Source organism: Pelophylax lessonae, assembly GCF_965119305.1.
Source record: "Pelophylax lessonae genome assembly, chromosome: 5".
In the NCBI taxonomy this organism is placed as follows: Eukaryota; Metazoa; Chordata; class Amphibia; order Anura; family Ranidae; genus Pelophylax; species Pelophylax lessonae.
The window spans coordinates 449,212,430-449,232,967 of record NC_138772.1 but is presented as its reverse complement, the minus strand read 5'-3'; the positions used below and the strand labels follow the sequence as shown (position 1 = coordinate 449,232,967).

The 20,538-nt window shown below is 42.3% G+C and overlaps 1 protein-coding gene across 2 annotated transcripts in view; it reads left to right on the top strand.

Moving 5' to 3' along the window:
- LOC309557152 (uncharacterized protein C8orf89 homolog) overlaps positions 1-20,538 on the top strand; it is a 53,593-nt gene that overhangs the window by 11,060 nt on the left and 21,995 nt on the right. Inside the window, exons 2-3 of one of the 2 annotated variants that reach the window (XM_082259808.1) lie at positions 6,042-6,093; positions 10,087-10,244. In XM_082259808.1, the coding sequence (XP_082115934.1) occupies positions 6,042-6,093; positions 10,087-10,244 (210 nt within the window). The remainder of the gene's footprint in view (positions 1-6,041; positions 6,094-10,086; positions 10,245-20,538) is intronic. The other variant, XM_082259807.1, reaches the window with a different exon arrangement.

The following is a 20,538-nucleotide window of genomic DNA, read 5'->3' as shown; positions in this document are numbered from 1 at the left end:
ATGACACTCGGATCTGTATCTGTTGTCTTATTGATTAGGAAAAATTCTTCTAATTCTCTCTTAATGTCCATTCTGACTATTTCATCCTGCAATAGGCTTTCATTAAGCCTCCATATTCGATGTCCCCTCCCCCCCTGTTCACCTCCTAGTTCGTATTCCATCATAATTGGGGCGTGGTCTGACCAGGTAATCGGACCTATCTGAATGTTTTTGATAGCGTGTAGCTGATTGTGCAGAATTAAAAAAATAATCTATCCTCGAGTATTGATGATATACCGAGGAAAAGAATGTGTAATCGCGTTCACATGGATGCATTAAACGCCACGCGTCTATCAACTAAGCACCATACAGGGTGTTTGATATGTGTTTCTTAGTCCTTGCTGGTATTGAGGAGTTTCCTACTGATGTATCCTCTGAGGGAATTAGAGGAATATTTAAGTCGCCTCCCACTATTAAATGACCTTCTTTATAGTCTGATAGTTCCCTGATCTTCTTCCCTATAAATACGTCTTGTTGACTGTTGGGTGCGTATAATGTGGCTAGTGTGACCTTAACGTTACCTATGGTTCCCTTTAAAAAAAGTGATCTCCAGTTGGGGTCTTTGGCCATCTGTTTGTATTTCCATGGCACGTTGTGAGCTATGATAATCGATACCCCCCTAGATTTGGTCTCTATATTTGTTGCGTGGTATGATATTGGGTAGAATCTGTTTTTTAGAATTGGTAATCTATCGTCTCGAAAATGCATCTCCTGTATGAAGGCTATGTCTACCTTAGAGCTTTTTAGATCATTTAACAAGACTCTTCTTTTTTCCGGTATGTTAAGACCTTTCGCATTTGATGTTAGAATACGTAGTGCTTCCATATTCCTCCCCTGGGCCAACACGAAAAAAAAAAAGAAAAAAAAAAAAGCCCCCGAAGGGGAGGGGAGGGGGGGGATGGGGAAGGTAGGTAAGGGAAGGAAAAAAAAAAATACCAAAAATACCAACACCAACTCTCGGGGTACTAACCCCTCGACTCCCCCCTAAAAGAGGTATAATTCCTCTTTATTTAACCCTCGTTATGAAGCTCTCTTCCTCTACTTCCTCCTGTTATCTAGAGCTTATTTCCTAATTGGGGTTTAGGGCCAGATATGATCAGGACAGCTCGCCCCTACCTCACCCCTCCCCACCCACCCGGACTCATTCCCATGTATGTGTATATATAATATATATATATATATATATATATATATATATATATATATATATATATATATATATATATATATGTATAGCTCCCAATTCTTTACTTTCTATACTATAGCCCCTTTCATCATTATAGTCGGCGGACATTGGCCCTAAGCAACGAAACAAAAAAAAAAAAAGAAATATCATACTTTTTATGTATATAATAAAATTGTAGTACAGACCCGTAAAGTTTCCTGACATTATATATCACTACATCCTCAACGTCTAATCCCTTCCACCAGGAATTAAGTGAGAAAAGGAGTGGGGAAGAAAAAAAAAAAAAAAAAAGGGTTGAGATTGTAAGGATTGTGTAAATTATTAATGTGACAAAACCTCAATGTTTGAAAAAACTTCAGTGTTTTCCAAAAGAGAGAGAAAAAAGACCCCTCCCAGTCTCCCAATTAATATACATGAACGAGTGGGAGAAAGAATTGGCAGATATTCCAGTTGGTCTATTCAACATCTATTAGCACAAAAATACAAGAGATGAACTACAAAATACTGTCGAGATGGTCCCAAACCCCAGTTAAAATGCATAAAATAACACCAACAAATACAGATAGATGTTGGAGGTGTGGAGAGGGAAGGGGGACACTATTACACATTTTTTGGTCGTGCCCCAAAATGGAAAAATTCTGGAAACAGATTCATGAAACTATACAAACTCTGACAGAATATCAACTGACAATGGATCCAGCCCTCTTCCTCCTCCACAAAACTAACATCCCGTGTAAACAATACAAAAATTCAATAATACCCCATCTACTTAACGCAGCGAAAATGTGTATTACCTTAAAGTGGAAAAAAGAGGACCCACCAGACATGAATATGTGGATTAATAAGGTGGAAGAGGTTAATAAATTAGAAAATCTGGTATTAAATGCCAACCATAAAATAGAAAAATATAAATTAATATGTAATCTCGAGAAGACAGAATCCAGTATGAAGGTTTAGGAGATAGAGGGAACCCTATACTTAGGGAGAATTCCCTCTCCCTTTACTCCTTCCATCCCCCCCCGTCTTACCCCCCACCCCCTGGGGATTTTTTTTTTCGTGTTTAGTGTTTGTCTCGTTTTGTTCCGTGGTCCCTCAGAGTCGAGTATTAAAAGAGAGGTTAGATTGTCAAAGGTATAGAAACATACCAGCTATTTGCGGAATACTTAAGATATGATTATTTGTTATTATTGATGTTATCTTTTCCCATTGTGGGAAGGTTATTGAAGCTATAAATCTTAACCTCTGCTACAATGTAGAAAATATATGATACCATGAATGTATAGAAATTTATATGGAAAAAATGATAAATAAATAAAATTTAGAAAAAAGATTGCTGAAAACTTGATGAGCAAATACAAATGTTAACAAGGACAGACCCTAAAAAATGAAGATATTGTGGCTCACACGGAGTTCACATAGGTCTATATGCAAAAAACAACCAATCCATAAAGTCAATAAACGCCATAGTATTAAAAATTAAGGATTATCCATAAAAGCGTTTACATCTACGTCCATATTTAAGCCAAAAGGTGTAAAGGTTTTGGCCCTGTAAATCCAGGACATTTCTAATCTGGATAGGCCTCTGACTAGGGGTTCCCCCTGCTAATGGGGGCTAAATGTATCTATACCAAAAAAAATGGTGTTAGTTGGATCCTTATTGTGTTTCAAAAGATAGTGTTTGGATACTGAATGATTTTGAAGCCTTTCCTGATATTGGCTATATGTTCATTGATGCGGACGAAAAGGAGACGTTTGGTTCTCCCTATATACTGCAGGCCACACGGGTACTGCAGCAGATAAACCACCCCTGTGTTTGAGCATGATATAAAGGGCTTGATAAGGTGTGCCTGACCAGTACAGGTAGATATGAAGTCCCTAATGTTTCTCTGTTTGCATTTATTTATAGAACAAACCTGACACATATTGCATCTATAGTAGCCAACAAAGCTACCAAAGAAGCTAGGTTTAGCCACAGGGGGGTTGAGAACCCTAGGGGCCAGTTTATCTCGAAGAGTCAGGACCCCCTTGAATATGACCCTTGGTTTCTCTGATAAAGCGCCACTGAGTACTCTATCATTCTTTAGAATGTGCCACTGTCGTTCCATTATATGTTTGATGCTCTTAAACTGAGTGGAAAAGTAGTGACAAATGGCAAGGAAAAAGAAAAATCACCATTATCGGATCGTATCTTGGTTTGTAATAGATCAGACCTATCCATAGTCAACTTTTTCAGGGTGTCCGATAAAAAGGAGTTGTTTTACCCTTTATCTACAAATCTTTTAGTGAGGATTTGTGATTGAGAAATAAAATTTCTATGTTCTGTACAGTTTCATTTAAGCCTCATATATAGTCCTTTTAGGGACTGCCGGTAACCACAGGTCATGATGGCAACTGTCTGTGGGAAAATATGAGTTCCTGTCTGTGGATTTGAAGTATGTAGTGGTGATAAACTTATTGTCACTAATTGAAATGGTTAAGTCAAGAGAATTGATTGTATTTTGACTCGTAGGAAAAGAATTAGCCGCACATCCAGGGATTCCAATAGGTTTCAAATACCTTTATTTCCAAAAAGTTGCAAGTGATGACACCAAAGACACCAGCATAAAGTCTCGTAGACACGTTTCACACATACATCTTGTGCTTAATCATTGTATTTTGACTCGCTTCAAAGTTCAAACAGATACCCCTGGTGTCTGATCTATTAGATCTGTTAGATCTATTCTTGTCCTATTCCACGGGAGGAGGACGTCATCGATGTATCTTGCCCAAAGCAGTATTTGAGGTCTGCTGTGGCCATAGATGACGTCCTCCTCCCATTGGGCCATGAACAGATTAGCCAGGCTACCCCCCTATCCTGGCGAAAAAACTGATTGTTAAACCAGAAATAATTTGATCTAGTAGCAAACTGTAGGAGTTCCATGATGAAATTGATTTGCAAATCCGGAACCTCCGAGTTTCTATCCAAAAACAACTTCACCGCCCCTAGTCCCAACTCGTGGGGAATTATGGTGTAAAAAGATGTAACGTCAGCGGTTACCATCCAAGCAAGCAGCAAGGCCAAAGGAAAGGCTGGTCTTTCTTTTCAAACCCAACAAAGACAAGAAAAGCCTAATTCCCGGTGACTCAAGCTGCCACGTGGAAGGAAGATCGAGGGCTTCCCTCCCACTGTAGCAAAAAGCCAACCAAAAACCCCTTCATACTGGACATTACAAGAAATGGCTACAGAATAGAATTTACAGACCTCCCCCCATGAAGATTCTTTGCTACTCCTCTACCCCTAGACCAAACAAAAGCAGAAGCACTCTTATCTCTGCTAGAATAAATGCTCCAACACGGGGTTGTAACCCTACTTGCAAAACAGGAAAGGGAAGGAGGGTTCTACTCCCACATCTTCCACAGAAGGAAACCCTTGGGGAAGTACATGATGATTCTGAATTTGGAGAGTAAACAAATGCGTGAAATGTAAAAAATTCCTAATGGAGTCGATTTACACTGTAAAGGATTCGTTGTCACTTGGGGTTCTTATGGTCACAGTGGATCACAAAGATGCTTACCTGCAAACTAGTGCAGACAGAATGGTGCCCGAGACCCGTTGTCTTTGCACAGATTTATGCAAAAAAAGAGGATACCAGGAAATAGACCTTTTTGCCAGAAGGAAAAATGCATAGGTTAAGCATTATTTTTCAGTTCAGGAAGACCCTCGGAGCCTTCGGTTATATTCTAATACTGAGAACCTAGAAGTGGTTTATGTGTTTTCTTGTGGGAGGAGCCTCTATCCCTCCATGTAAGGTGACCTGAGTTTTTCATTTTCCTCACTTTTGTGGGATGAAGTCTGTGAAGTTTGGGGTCCAAATGTTTCCTTGGGGTCCAAATGTTTCCTTGCACTAGAAGGTGTGTGGCTTAGCTACATAAGCTAAGGTGTCATCTAATCTGGTCCCTTATGTCTTCTGGTGTTTAGACTAAGCAACATAAGAAAATGAACCCAAAAGTAATAAAGGGTCACATCCACAAACAAAGGAGTGTGCATCCTGCAATGTGAAACTGTCAGCTAACTGGTCCAAGTCTTTATGTCAGCAATGCATTAATAAGCCAGTGACCAAAAAAATCACAAGAAATGTTCACAGACCGCACATAGGGGTTGCTGAGTGGCTGCCCTACTGTGTTCAAAATGCAGCAAGGCAGCCATTTGGAGTGGGACCTGGAAACGGGTAGAGATCACAGGAGTAGCAGTATCTACCTGACATTGGCCAGGTATGGTATACCGTATATGCAGTTACATTGGTCCTAGCTGGACTAGTATAACTATGTATAAAATATCAACACATGAAATTATTTTTTTCACTGTCCTTTCACCACAGATGTGATGGCTGCAAGAGTTTTTAATTGTCCGTTACTTCCTCTGAGCTGACAAGAAAGCACAAGCTTTTCTTTATTGTGTATCCACCATTCCCACCAAGCAATTGTGTAATTGAAATGAACAAAGACAGACATGTTGGATGCTAAGTAAATGACAACCATGGCTTCTTCCATAGGTAAAGTGGAAAAAAATGTAGACACGGAACCAGAAGTGTGTTAGTCACAGGATTTCGAGGTGAAAAAACTGAAAAAAAAAAACTTGGTTAAATGTTATAAAAAGGTCTCTCCCCTAGAATTTTTCAAGAATAACAAAATATTCAAAAGTCTTGCAAGCAATTAAGTAAAATCTTTTTGACGTTAAAACTGAGCAATGTGGGCAAAATTACTAATTAAAGCCTTGATAAATATGCCTCGGTATCTTACAGTATCTTATATCCCTTCCCTGTTTAACCCCCTACAGATTTACATGTTAGAGGCTCAGGTTATCTGGATTCTTCAGTCCTTAATGACAGGTAAGCAATGCACATCTTACAAAAACTCTACCAAAAAGTGTTTCTCTTTCGTTGATCGATGGACACAGCCCTCCATAAATCGTAACTAGTGGATTATATTGCCTCCTCCAGGAGTAGGACTAGGCAGAACAAAAAACACCTGGCTACGCCCGTGGGCTGTTCTCAGCTGGTATATAACCCCTCTTCCTGCTCTAGGTAATCCGTTTTAATCTGTCTAGTCAGGAGTAAGGACCTAGTCTCCGGGCTGGGATCTCTGGTCCTAGCAATTTTCTCCTTCCCTACACGCACTAGGTCGGCCAGAGGCAGAGGCTGGCCCGTGAGTTAAACATCTTGCAGGGTAGCCTACGACCGGGCTTGGTTTTTAGTCGAAGCGGTCCCTTTGGTTGACAGCTCCCCTACTTCGGTGGCGAGGAGTTCTATCCGGGGCGTTACCAACACCATGGAAGGGTAAGTACAGTCCCCCCTTTGGTGGTTTTCTTTGGGGTGGATGCAGGTAATCTCTAGGGATGGTAGGGCCTGCCTGCAGGTTCCCTCCTCCCATCCTTAAATTCCTCACTGAGCTGGGCTTCCCCCATTCTCATTCCCCCCTGTCTGGGCCTAGAGTCTGGTGGGGATCCCAGGGCAGAGAATGCAGCAGAGACCCCTGGGGTCTCCCCCGCTATCCCCACTCTGTAAGGGTCCTGGGATAGTGTGTCCCTGGTAGTCTGGAGGGGTCCCAGTGTAGGAGACCCCTAGGTGCATGCCCTGCTGTTTGCAGTGTGGGTATAGTGCAGGGGGGTCCAAGTGCAGAGACCGGTGCAGAGTGCACAGCAGAGTCTCCCCTAAACGTGCGTCCTACCTTAAGGGGGGGTCCCCTTGCAGAGGGTGCAGCATTGCAGAGGGTACAGGAAAGATCCTGGCAGCATGCTTCAGTGTTTGTAGCTGATGGTGGCCATTTTCCCGTAGTCTGGCTGGTCTCTGGTTGGTGGCCATGTTTGTGTAGTCGAATGATGTCACGGGGCCATTTTCCCTTAGTCTGGCTGGTCTCTGGTTGGCGGCCATGTTTTTGTAGCCGGATCTTGTCACTGGTCCATTTTCCCTTAGTCTGGGAGATGCTGTAAAAAAACTGAAGCCTCGTGGGGATGTCAAAGCTCCTCCTCTTCCTCCTTAGTTTCCTCTTCTTGTGCCTGGGACATACAGTATGAATACTGGGTTTGAATTCTCGGTGCTCTTCCTGTTGGTAGGGTGAGTCTTTGGGGGTCCCTGTTATCACTCTCTCTCTGCTAAGTACCCTGAGCCTTGAGGGGAGCCTTTAGTGGTGCCAAAAGATCGTTTTTGTACTGCAGCGTCTTCCTTTCCTTATGAAGCCTCAGGGTCACATCTCCCCTCGGAACCCCAGCTTCTCATGGTTGCACTGACGGTGGTCCCGCAGTCCTTAGTGTCCTGGTTGGAAGTGACGCATAGGCAAAGGCCCAGGAGGAAGCATCCCCCCGCCTTCCCCTGCTCAGGCTCTCTCATCTGATTCTGAGCCTGATGCTATTGTCAATGTGGCCCGTCCAGGGGGATTTAATATCACACCCCCTGATCCATCCGATAGTGAGGATGATTCCTCCATGGTCGCAGCAGTGAATGAAAAAGCACTGGTAGAAGCACTTATCACTGAAGTGCATGAGACTTTAAAAATGGAAGATGCGGCTGATGTAGCCACAAACGCTGCTTAAAGTGGTTGTTAAACCACTTGCATGACCTTCTATAATCCTCAGTCTCCTAAGCCTTTGTGCCTCTGTCTATGTGTTTTAGAAAAAAAAATGCTGTCAATACCTGCTTTTAGTGTGCTGCCCGGCGATCAGGTGACCGGCCGGCTCTCTCCTCTCCCCATCTGACAGCTGCAGGAGGCAGGGCCAAGATTCCCCTTCTGACATCACTTGGGAGGAGAGGAGGGGAGAGAGAGAGTGGGCTGAGCATGTGATCGCCATGCAGCACACTGAAATTGGTTATTCACAGCATTTTTTTTTTATAAAACACAGAGGCACACAGGCTTAGGAGACAGAGGATTACAGAATACATTAACCGTTTTTTCAGCGGTAGGAGGCGCGGACGAGCCATGACACAGAGCTGACAGGCAGGGAGGGGAGGGAAGGGGGAGGGGGAAGGAGGACACAGGAGATAGAGAGGAGGGATGATGGAGGCACGTACACTGACCACAGTGTTAGAGCTCAGCAGCCATGATGCACAATGGTCAGTTTACAGAGGGGAGGGTAGAAACTGTCAGGATCATCCAGGTTTTTGTAGGTGTTTCAGGGGGCCAAATGACACAGCACAAGCATTGTGCTGTATAACATGCTCTAACTTCTTCCTGCCCGCGCTATAGCCGAAAGATGGCTGCAGCATGGACCTGAATTGCCGAGAGGGCATCCATGTACGTCCTCCTGTGCATGAGCTGATTGCGCGCTCCCTGTGAAGCGTGCGCGCGACTCGCTCTGTGATCAGAGAGTTCATGAGACTCCGCTGATCACATATCGGAATAAGGGGCCAGTCCCGGCCCCTTACTACGTGATCAGCTGTCAGCGAATGACAGCTGTTCACTTGATGTAAACAGCAGCCGACGATCAGCTTTTTTTTTTCTCCTCATACTGTCAGCGTGGGGTGAAAAAAAAGCTGATCGGCTGCTGTCAGAGGGACATCGGTCCTGAAGAGGAGGAGCATCTGTGCCCATCAGCGCCACCTATCAATGCCCACCAGTGCCACTTATCAGTGCCCCATCCTCAGTGCTGCCTATCAGTGTCACCTACCAGTGCCTATCATTGCCCATCAATGCCACCTATTAGTGCCCATGAGTGCCACCTATCAGTGCTGTCTATCAGTGCCACCGATCAGTGCCACATTATCAGTACAGCCTATCAGTGCCCATCAGTTCAGCCAATCAGTGCCTATCAGGGCCCATCAGTGCTGCCTTATCAGTGCAAAAATTACCTGTTTGCAAAATTTTATAACAAACTATTTTCCGTCTTTTTTTGTTTGTTCAGCAAAAAATAAAAACCCCAGTATTGATTAAATACCACCAAAAGAAAGTTTTATTTGTTTGGAAAAAAATGATAAAAATTTCATTTGGGTACAGTGTTGCATGACCGCGCAATTGTCATTCAAAGTGAAACCGCGCTGAAAGGTGAGAATTTGCCTGGGCAGGAAGGGAGTTTAAGTGCCTAGTAGTCAAGTGGTTAAGGGAACAGTAGCAATTTTTTTTTTTTTGTTAGGGTAATAAACACTTTAATGTTGCAAAGACACTCATTCCCAGACTCTGGAGATTGACTACAACACCTGAGATCATAGATTGGTTTAGGAAAATAGACCAGGTAGCTGAGATGGAGAAATTGGTATACATAAGCAAGGAAAATATGACCTCCTACATCAACACTTGGATCAGCTGGTTGCTTTTTTAAGCTACAGATTTATGTAAACACCTGCTAGCTCTTTTCTGTACATACAGTAGTTCTGATTTTACCAGCATAGGAATTCTCCTAATTTCAAATTAGGAGCCCCTGCTTACGGTAGCTCATGACGTTACACTCCTAGAAGTCCCACTCCCCAACTTTTATTCTTGCTCTCTCCCTGTTACCTACCCCCCTGCCCTAAACACCCACCCTCCTTTTTTTTTTTTTCTTTTATCCCCCTTCCGTCTCCTCTTCCTAGAACCTTCTCTTTGATATGCTTTAACCCACTACAGTGCTACAGATAAATCCGACTCCAATCGAATATCCTCACCTTGTGTCAAAGCATTCAAGCCTTGGTGAGTTTTTTTTTTTGACAATTGAAATTAGTCTGGCCTAACTTGCTGCATGTGTGCTTTTAGGTTAGTGGTTCAAAGTACTGTAATTGATTCAAGTGCATATGTGTTAAAAAATATATATATTTTTGTTATTTATATACTTACTGTTAGCAGATTTTTGATAAACGAATAGGTAGTTATCCTTCTTTTAAACTGTAAGTTTCTCATTACTCTATTTTTATGGCTAGGTTAATGCTATCTCACCATCCATTAAATTATGGACATGCAATTCCAGGAGTTCTCCCTAGACTCCAATGTCAGCTTATGACTATTTCACCACCCTGTGCCAACTCTTGTGTTCGTGAACACAGCTGGAGTAGCACTCTCTCAGCAGTCCAGAGAAATGGTGAGTAACAAGTATGAAATTTTGTTTGAAGTCGATTTTGGATACTATTGATTGGGGCTAGGTAATAGCTTCTGCGATGCAATAGGACTGAAACAATGTGTGTACCTACATATAACATGCATATAACCATGTGTGTGCTTACATATAAGGCATAATGAGCATATGACCATACTTACTGTAAGTGTCTTAGTTAACCCTCTGCATTCTTCTATACATCCTTATATACTTCTAGAAAACGTTTGCATAAAGCAAGTGATTCTTGTATATTGCAATGCATAATTAAGTTGGCCAGCTGCATAAGGTCAGTCGCCACTGTACTTCGCAAAATACCAAATAAAGACTTGTTCATACCATACTTTAATGGATATCCCAAAATGAGGTAACCTGACATAGCTGGATAAGCTTATTTGATGCAATATTTGTATACATCAAAGCTATAATCCCATTTGTTCAGTACAGAAATCTTTTTTGTTGAACAAAGGTTTATGAAAATGTATTGTGTGCAAAATGAACACACTGTTATACAGTACGGTATAAAACACATATCAGATCATACTGTAGGCACTATCTGGACTATTTGTAGGAAGCGCTTTCCCAGGGTGAACATTGCCTCTTCACCCTCCCATCTCCTTGCAGTCCTACAGAATTAGATTTCCTTCCTATGACTAGAAGACCCTGACTTCCTGGAACTCATCAACAGATGCTCACAGGGTGCAAAATTCCCTAACCAACTGCATTTGCTCCTGCTTGAACACCTGAGCACAGACCCGTGCCATATTCACCTTTGCTTCCTCAGAAAAGCTCAGCTTTCCCATTTCTTCAAATAATTATCCACCACAGTTGAACTTACCAGATGCTCACAATATTTTTGCAATTTGAATGCAAAGGTGTTTAACAGGGCCTCTAAGACATACTGTTTCTTTAATGTACACTCTACTCAACACTCAACTGGAAAACTAAACCCATCCTTACATCAGGTAATGGAAATCTGCAACTCACAATGATGCCAAAAGGAATGACATCCTTTTTTACACACATAAAACTCCCTAAAGGCTAAGTTCATCTTTTCCAGAAAATAATAATCCACATTGCCACACCTATAGTGATAACAAGAAATACATACAAATGAGCCAGTGTGTGAAAATATAAAAGAAATAAAATAAAAATGACAGTCCCAAATCAATCTAAGTTCAAATATACTGCTGTGATAATGGAACAAATCTTATGTTGTCCAATGCTTGCAACACCCAAGTGCATTGTCACCTCAGTTTAAGAGGACTCTTACTGGAACCTATGGACCCTTTATGTATAAAGAGTCAAATAGGCATTTAGAAACAAATAGGGGGTAATGGCGCAACCAGATAACTGGTATTGCTCAGGCAGTCCTTACTGGGCTGGGGGGTGGGGGTTATTAAAAGTTATGTCCACTGAGATGGCTGCTGGCAGTAGAGAGAGATGTAGCATAAAATACTTTAATATGGGATAAAAGCAATGTTGCTCACAGGAGTAGCGTAAATACAGGCATCAAAACATGATCAGGCCTGAAGAAGGAGCGCATGCTCCGCAACGCGTTGCCGTTTGTCTGAAGCTCAGCATCCAGGAAGTGACGTCACGGCCCTTGGACATGCAGACCATCTGAGCTACAGCAGCCCACTGACCAGAATAGCCTCCTGCCACACACAGGAGACCCCCGCTCCCCTGCACAAGCTTTGTCCGATCACAGAGGGACCCCCTAGATGCCTGATGCCCAGGACCTCCTAATCATGTTTTGATGCCTGTATTTACACTACGCTTGTGAGTAACGGTACTTTTATCCCATATTAAAGTACTTTTATGCTACACTCAGATTGGTGCTTGTGGTTCTCTCCCCTTGTAAATAGGCATGTTGAACCACAGAAGGACACTGCTGGAATCACATCAGCATGGGAACCGCCTAATACACCATCTCCAGGAGATCTGATGTCACCTCCAAATCTTTAGACAAAATCGGCAAAGTATCCCATCCAGTGGCCCAGAGTGGTTCACCGTACCGTGAAACTTAATCAGGGAAACTAACATAGTGTAAAACCGTCTAAATATTTGATTATATTAAAAGTGAATCAAACTACTCTCCATGTTAAAAAATACAAGTGATTGATAAAAAATACCATTTCCCAGTAATTGATCCAAACCCTTCTTGGTACAAACTTACTCACGTGATGTTACCACGCTCGCTCGTACCAGTAAGTATTTGGATCAATTCCCGGGTCGTTAAAATAAATAGGATCATTGGAAGATGCATGCACAAAAGCATGGAAGAACTCATATCCTCCAGTTGAGGCATATCTGGTTTTACTGGATTCCATTTTCCAGTACTCTGAAGTATTTGAACATTCTAGGTAATCCTGGCTAAGTGCTTATTAGAAAGGAATTCGTAGATAACCATTACTAGAAGAGAGACTTTCCCCCATTCCATCCTACCCATAAATCCCTCCTTTATTTATTATGTCTCTTTCCCTGTTCCATGCACACCTTTCTTACTTCTGCTTCCCTGCCTTTCTTTCACTTTACTTACAAGCATCTTTCTCCCACATTCTTCATTAATGTTCTATAACAAAAATCCATAAACTGGTGACTATGACCCCCAAGAACAGCCTTTCTCAACCTTTTCAACACAGACCAATCCCTAAAATAACTTTACAGTCTCAGGGAAGCCTTGCTAAAAATATCTACAACTCATGATATATTAGTGTGATGGTCAGTAGGAAGAATGCTATTTACACTTGTGGTCATTGGGAATAATTGCACCCTTACAGATAGCTAAAAAGATCAATGGTGTAAGTGGGAATATATCTGAAAGGCAAAAATTGCTCATTGCTCAAGGAACACCAAGTAGCCTCTATAATAACCCTAGGGTTCCATGGGACCCTGTTGAGAAATCCCGCTCTAGAGCTTCGAGGCATATGTCTGTGCAGTGTTATATTTAACAACATGATGTAATCCTGGAATTGAGGAAACAATCTCCTTCATGGCCTTGTGATTTCATAGATTTTAACTATATTTAATGCTTTCTAATTTTTGTATCTGCCTCTGGTTATTTACATTATGCATTCTAACTGGTTGTAATGCCCCATATTAACAGTTTATGATGCTCTACTCTCACTAAAGAATATATTTAAAAATTCATACAGCTCTCTTTGAACTAAAATTGCTCATAAAATAGCCACCTGTTTATAAAGTGAACTTGTACGCACCAAAATGTAACAACATACAAAGCCAACCAGAACTTAATACATCACCAACCTCATCTCAAATTATCACCCAAATGGTCCCAAAGCCTCCTGCTATATAGCTGCCTTGTCACCTCTTCCCATGCTCACCTCTAGGACTCTAGTTCTTAGTCCATGCCACATCTTGACTCCAGATGTCCCACCCTTGACCTCAGTCACATGCACTCTAGTATTACTAGTCAACTGTACCACTTTTGGTGAAATTGCCAGAGCCAGTTGTTCTATCAGAATAGGAACTTTTCCCCATCTTGAGTTGCTTTGGCCTAATCATGGAGTGTGATTGTAAAGTAAATATTTAGGCTTTGAAGAGCTTGCCTGTTCAGTTCTGTCCAAAAGCCCCTTCTTTTTTTGTTGTTGACCCATTTGGGGTTAAAAGGGATGTGACATTCCAACAAGTCAGTGGATTCTTGGCACATACCACATGTTTTTCTTGACCACTCTTACTAAACAATCATCATGATGGCAGTCAACAAACTGCTACATTAAGAATGGAGGCGACTGCTGGAAACATTATGTACATCATGTCATTCCGATTAGGTCTGAGCTGTCACTTGTGGGTGGAATTGGCATCTAATTCTATCATATTACTTCAAATAACAAGTATTCATCTGATATGAACTTCCATTATATGTTTGACAAGTACAATTTTACTCTTTCTTCTGGCTTTAAAAACAGACAGTCTGGCCCCATTGGATTATAGATTCTTTCTTCAGCTAGATAATAAAAATGTCTAATTACCTCATAGTCCCAAAAGAAAAACAAAATGCCACATACTGATATAAGAACGTCATATAACATCTCAGCGTGGTGTCAGAGTACTGACGTATTCTTATACAATCTCTGGTCTCCTGAGGATTCTTCTGTCCAGCGAATCCTCCCATAGACTTGGCTCTACCACCCTATTGTCTACTTCATTTTTGAGAGATTGCAATATGAGTATTTGTGAAAAAAAAATGGTTTAGCGATAGATTGTCCATAACCTTTTGTGTAGTTTTTTGTGTCTAATTCAGCAAATCTCTGATAAACATTTGGAGCTTATTTACACCGCAATTCCCGTGTTCAGTGTGCAGTTCCCCATGTGCATATACATGCATTTGTAAGCTGTTTATAGTGCATGCATGCAGTTTGTTCACATGTGCTCTGGTATGTTTATGTGCAAAAGAAAAAAAAAATGCAGTTTGCCGTACAGTTTAAATGCACATGAAAATAACGGAATGGTGTAAACTAGGCTCATTGAAATACAATACATTCATTTTTTTTGTACCATTCTTAAAAATGTCTATAGCTAATGTAAGTGAGCACTAAAGGTGAACTCCAGGCAGATAAAAAAAAGACACAAAATTAATACAGTTCTGTATTCAGCAAAACATTCTTAAATGTAATTTTTTCAATGCAAGCAATGCAAATACCTGCATTTGACTTGCAATCCCTAAACAGCAGGGTTCAGACTGGGTGGGGAGAAGAAGCCAACTGGTTTTGCTGTAGTGCAAGAACCATCTGGATAGGGTGAGAGAACAGAGTGACAGAGAGAGGAGCTAATTTACTCTTTCTCTTTTCAATGTTCAGTCACAGGCTGAGAATGGAGAGACCTGTAAATGTAAGTAAACTGCACTAGCAAAAAAAGGCCTCTGCCATTGCCAGACTAAACTGTGCTGTGTGGCTGAGCTGTGTATATGTACATATATATATATATACACATATGGATGTCATACACAAAGGAAGCCTCTCCTAATGCCCTAGAATTTGCCAGGGCCCATGCTGAAAAAGAAGACTACTGGGACTCTGTACTCTGGAATGATGAGACCAAGATAAATGTTTTTGGAACTGATGGCTTCAAAACTGTATGGCATTGCAAAGGTGAGGAGTACAAAGAACAATGCACAGTGCCTACAGTGAAACATGGTAGTGGCAGTGTCCTTCTGTGGGTCTACATGAGTGCTACTGGTGTCGGGGAGCTGCTTTTCATTGATGGTATCATGAATTCATAGATGTACTGCTCTGTATTAAAAAAGAAGATGCTACCATGTGCCCTTGGTCTTCGTGCACTTTTCCAACATGACAATGATCCAAAACACACATCTAAGGCCACTGTCGCATTTCTGAAGAACAACAGGGTGAAAGTGATTCAGTGGTCAAGTACTGTATGTTGTTCTGTCCACCAGACTTCTATTCTGATTACCTGTGTTTATGTTGTTTAAAATAACATGTTGGGGTTTCTTGATTCGCACAAGTTAGTTATATGCAGAGCTCAGGCGCCATCTACTGTCCTTTTTTGGTATGGCTCTAGTTCTGCATATATTGTAAACTCAGGATGTGTTTAAATAAAGTTGTTAGGAAGCCTAACATTATGGGTAGGAAGTGTATCAGCCACCATTTTTGAGAAGATACAGCAAGGCAGCAAGACATGTTCTTCTCAATCCCTCGCCATCACCCACGAGAGAGCTTAAAAAGTAAGTTCTTGTTATCCCATCCTGTATTATAGATAATTGTTTCTTTGTTGTATGCAACATTGTACTGATTGATGTTTCTTTTTTATCAATTTGTAGTTTCCCCTGCCTTGTTCTAATAAATTTGAGATCAAAGAAATATGGTATATGAAGTTTATGCTTACATCCATTAATGTCTAAACCGCTGGCAACAAAAGGGAGTACACTCCTGAATAAAAATGTCCAAATTGGGCCCAATTAGCCATTTTCCCTCCCCAATGTCATGTGACTTGTTAGTGTTACAAAGTCTCAGATGTGAATGGGGTGCAGGTGTGTTAAATTTGGTGTTATCGCTCTCACTCTCTCATACTGGTCACTGGAAGTTCAATATGGTACCTCATGGCAAAGAACTCTCTCAGGATCGGATCTGAAAAAAAAGAATTGTTGCTCTACAAAAAGATGGCCTAGGCTATAAGAAGATTGCCAAGACCCTGAAACTGAGCTGCAGCACAGTGGCCAAGACCATACAGCGGTTTAACAGGACAGGTTCCACTCAGAACAGGCCTCGCCATGGTCGACCAAAGAAATTGAGTGCAGGTGCTAAGCGTCATATCCAAAGATTGTCTTTGGGAAATGAAATGTATGAGTGCTGGCAGGATTGCTGCAGAGGTTAAAGGGGTGGGGGGGTCAGCCTGTCAGTGCTCAGACCATACACCGCACACTGCAACAAATTGGTCTGCATGGCTGTCATCCCAGAAGGAAGCCTCTTCTAAAGATGAAGCACAAGAAAGCCCGCAGTTTGCTGAAGACAAGCAGACTAAGGACATGGATTACTGGAACCATGTCCTGTGGTCTGATGAGACCAAGATAAACGTATTCGGTTCAGATGGTGTCAAGCGTGTGTGGCTGCAACTAGTTAAGGAGTACAAAGACAAGTGTGTTTTGCCTACAGTCAAGCATGGTGGTGGGAGTGTCATGGTCTGGGGCTGCATGAGTGCTGCCAGCAATAGGGAGCTACAGTTCCTTGAGAGAACCATGAATGCCAACATGTACTGTGACATACTGATCCCCTCCCTTCGGAGACTGTGCCACAGGGCAGTATTCCAACATGATACTGACCCCCAACCACACCTCCAAGACAACCACTGCCTTGTTAAAGAAGCTGAGGGTAAAGGTGATGGACTTGTCAAGCATGCCTCCATATTTAAACCCCATTGTGCATCTGTGGGGCATCCTCAAATGGAAGGTGGAGGAGTGCAAGGTCTCTAACATTCACCAGCTCTGTGATGTCATCATGGAGGAGTGAAAGAGGACTCCAGTGGCAACCTGTGAAGCTCTGGTGAACTCCATGCTCAAGAGGGTTAAGGCAGTGCTGGAAAATAATGGTGGCCACACAAAATATTGACACTTTGGGTCAAATTTGGACATTTCCACTTAGGGGTGTACTCCCTTTTGTTGCCAGCAGTTTAGACATTAAGGGATGTGTGTTGAGTTATTTTAAGGGGACAGCATATTTAGACTGTTATACAAGCTGTACACTCACTGCTTTACATTGTAGCAAAGTGTCATTTCTTCAGTGTTGTCACATGAAAAGATATAATAAAATATTTACAAACATGTGAGGAGTTTAGGAGTGTGTCTATGGGAATGTTTGACCATCATCCCTGTATGGGAGCTGCAGCTGGCTGAAGCACCTGGTATTTACAAAATTACAGGGTTGTACAGTAAACAGGACTGATCTGCACATTTAGTGCCGGGTCACACTAATGCGATGCGGGAAGGCTGCGAATTCGCAGCCTGTTCCCACATCGCAAACGCACCCTTGGCAGTTCACACTGCCATATGCGATACGCTGGGGGTGTCAATGAAATTTTAACGTCACCCCCAGTTTGATCGCATATCGCAGTGCGATCTTTACAGTTCGCACAGGATTGGATCGCACAAGTGTGAACCACTGTGCGATCCGATCCCGATGCGGCTGAAAAAAAGGGTCATGTGCGACTTTTGTGCGGGTGCAGTGCAAATTCAGCCATACAAATTGTATGGCTGAATTCGCACCGCACAGCCGATCGCATGTAATGAAGGAGCAGTGCGCTTCGATATTACATGCGATCGCCTCAGCCGCAGGAGTGTGAACCGGCACTTAGCATATCTACAAGTGGTAACTGTTTTATAGAATTGATGAAGATGTCTGTGCTTGGGGTTTAGCTTTAATGATCAGTCAAATAGCTGTAATGGTATTATGCACAATGCTATCACATTTACGTAAGTCAGTTATTCAGCCTGGTATTCAAAAATTAAAACTCTTGATAAACAGAAAATTACTTTTCCAAGGGACCAGTGTTGTCCTCACCTGGGCCAGTTCTTCACCAGTCTTCTGGTCCCTGACATCCTAGCTGTGGCTGTGACTCCTTGTGGCTTCCCACTGTGCATGTGCAAGCTGCTCTGTGCCTTGTAAATAATCCATAGCCTTCTGGGGCCTGGGACGTATAGCAGAATGTTGTGGGTGGTGGGGGTGGAGGAACTTCTAGTGAAATCGCCTAGTGAAAGTGGGAGCAGGTACTTCAAAAAACTAGGTACCTGCTCCCCCCCCCCTCAAAAAAAATTGTGAGCTGGGTATAGCAGAGGAAGGGGGGGGGGGGGGGGAGAAGAGTGGAACTTCCACTTTTGGGTAAAGTTATGTTTTTAGAACATGGCTATAGTACATGACCTCAGATGTTTTTTTTGGGGCTGGCCAGCGCTTGGCCCTGGATATCATCAAGGTAATGACTTTGTGGTACTCAGATTCCTTAACCACTTTACCACCAGCCACTGTGCTGCTACTGCGGCACAGTGGCTCGTTATCGTCCAGCGACGTAGACCTATGTCGCTGGACTCCTCCCCCTGTAGGCGGCGCTCGCGGGCCGCCAGAGGCGCGCTCCCGCTGTTTTCATTCACAGCGGGAGTCGGGCCAGGGGAATCTAGTTTTGGAGATCTGTGTAAACAGAGCGGGCAGATCTCCTAAGTGACAGGGAGTGACAGATCGGAGTGTTCAGCATAGCTGGACATCCGATCTGTCCCTGACTCACTCAGTCACCTCCCCCCCACACGTTAGTAAGCACCAGGCATACATTAACCCCTCCCTCTCCAATAAAATTAACCCGTTCCCTACCAGTGTAATTTTTACAGTAACAGTGCATATATATAGCACTGATTACTGCAGTAATGTCACTGGTACCCCCAAAAGTGTCAAAAATGTCAGTCAAGGGTCCGATCTGTCCGCCGCAATGTCGCAGTCCCGCAAAAAAAATCGCAGATCGCCGCCATTGCTCGTTAAAAAAAAAACACCAAAAATGACAAATATTTCCCTTAGTTAGTAAACGCAATAACTTTTGCGCAAACCAATCAAAATATGCTTATTGTGATTTTTTTTTTTTACCAAACCTAGGTAGCAGAAAACAAATTGGCCAAAAATTTAAAAAAAATTAGATTTTTACATATTTTTTGGGAGGAATTTCATATAAAAAAATGTTAAAAATATTGTTATTTTTTCAAAATAAACGCTCTTTTTTTGTTTATAGCGCAAAAAGTAAAAATCGCACAGGTAATCAAATACCACCAAAAGAAAGCTCTGTTTGTGGGAAAAAAAGAACGTAAATTTCGTTTGGGTACGGCGTCGCACGACCGTGCAATTGTCAGTTAAAGTCGCACAGCGCCGAATCGCAAAAAGTGGCCTGGACGTAAGACAGCAAAATCCTCCGGTGGTAAAGTGGTAAATGGTACCATAGAGGCATCTGCCTTTGCTATTCTCTGTCAGATGCTGTTGGTTACAAACTGCTTGGTTTGTACAGTTATTGAGGGGGTTACTCATGTGGCTCCTCCTGTCAGGTTCCCCTTGAAATCATAGAGCTTGAATTTAGTCTTGTCAGTTCTTCAAATACCACCATTTGAGCTGATTAATGAACTCTCATTTTCACCTTTGTCCCACAAGTTTCCATGTAGCAATTGCCTCAACCAGACAGGTTTTGCAACTGGCAGCAGCATTGCCCTGTAAAGAACCCTTTTTGAGTCTTTACGAGGACAAGGTTGTTTTGCAACCCAACCCCCCCGCTTTTTACCTAAGATGGCTTCCTTTAATTTAAATGAGGACATTGTTTTGCAATCCTTTTCTCTACTACCATTTCATCACTAGGAGATTCTTCACCATTTTCTAGATGTTGTTCAGACCAACTCTTTATATCTTCCTACGATTGCCTCATTCAAAAAACCTGTTTCCTAATTTGTTATTTCAGACAGACCAAGGAAAGGTACTTCAGCCTCAAGTTTCACCACTTCTAATGCCTCGTACACCCGCAACGATTATCGGCCGACCGATCGTCCGACTTTTGTCCAGAGTGTTGTTTTGTTGGTTGGAATGTGCCTAGACTGCACACGAATTTTCTCGCCCAACAAAAATCTACTTCTAAAGTGATGTCATGTGCTGGTTTACTTTCCGTGTGTTTTTTATTCTCTGAGCATGCCCAGTCTTGCTCATCAGATTTTTGTCTGCCGAAATCTGTACTGACTGCACGAAAATCGGCCGTTGTGTTGACGGCCAATAAAAATTTTATAGCCTGCACA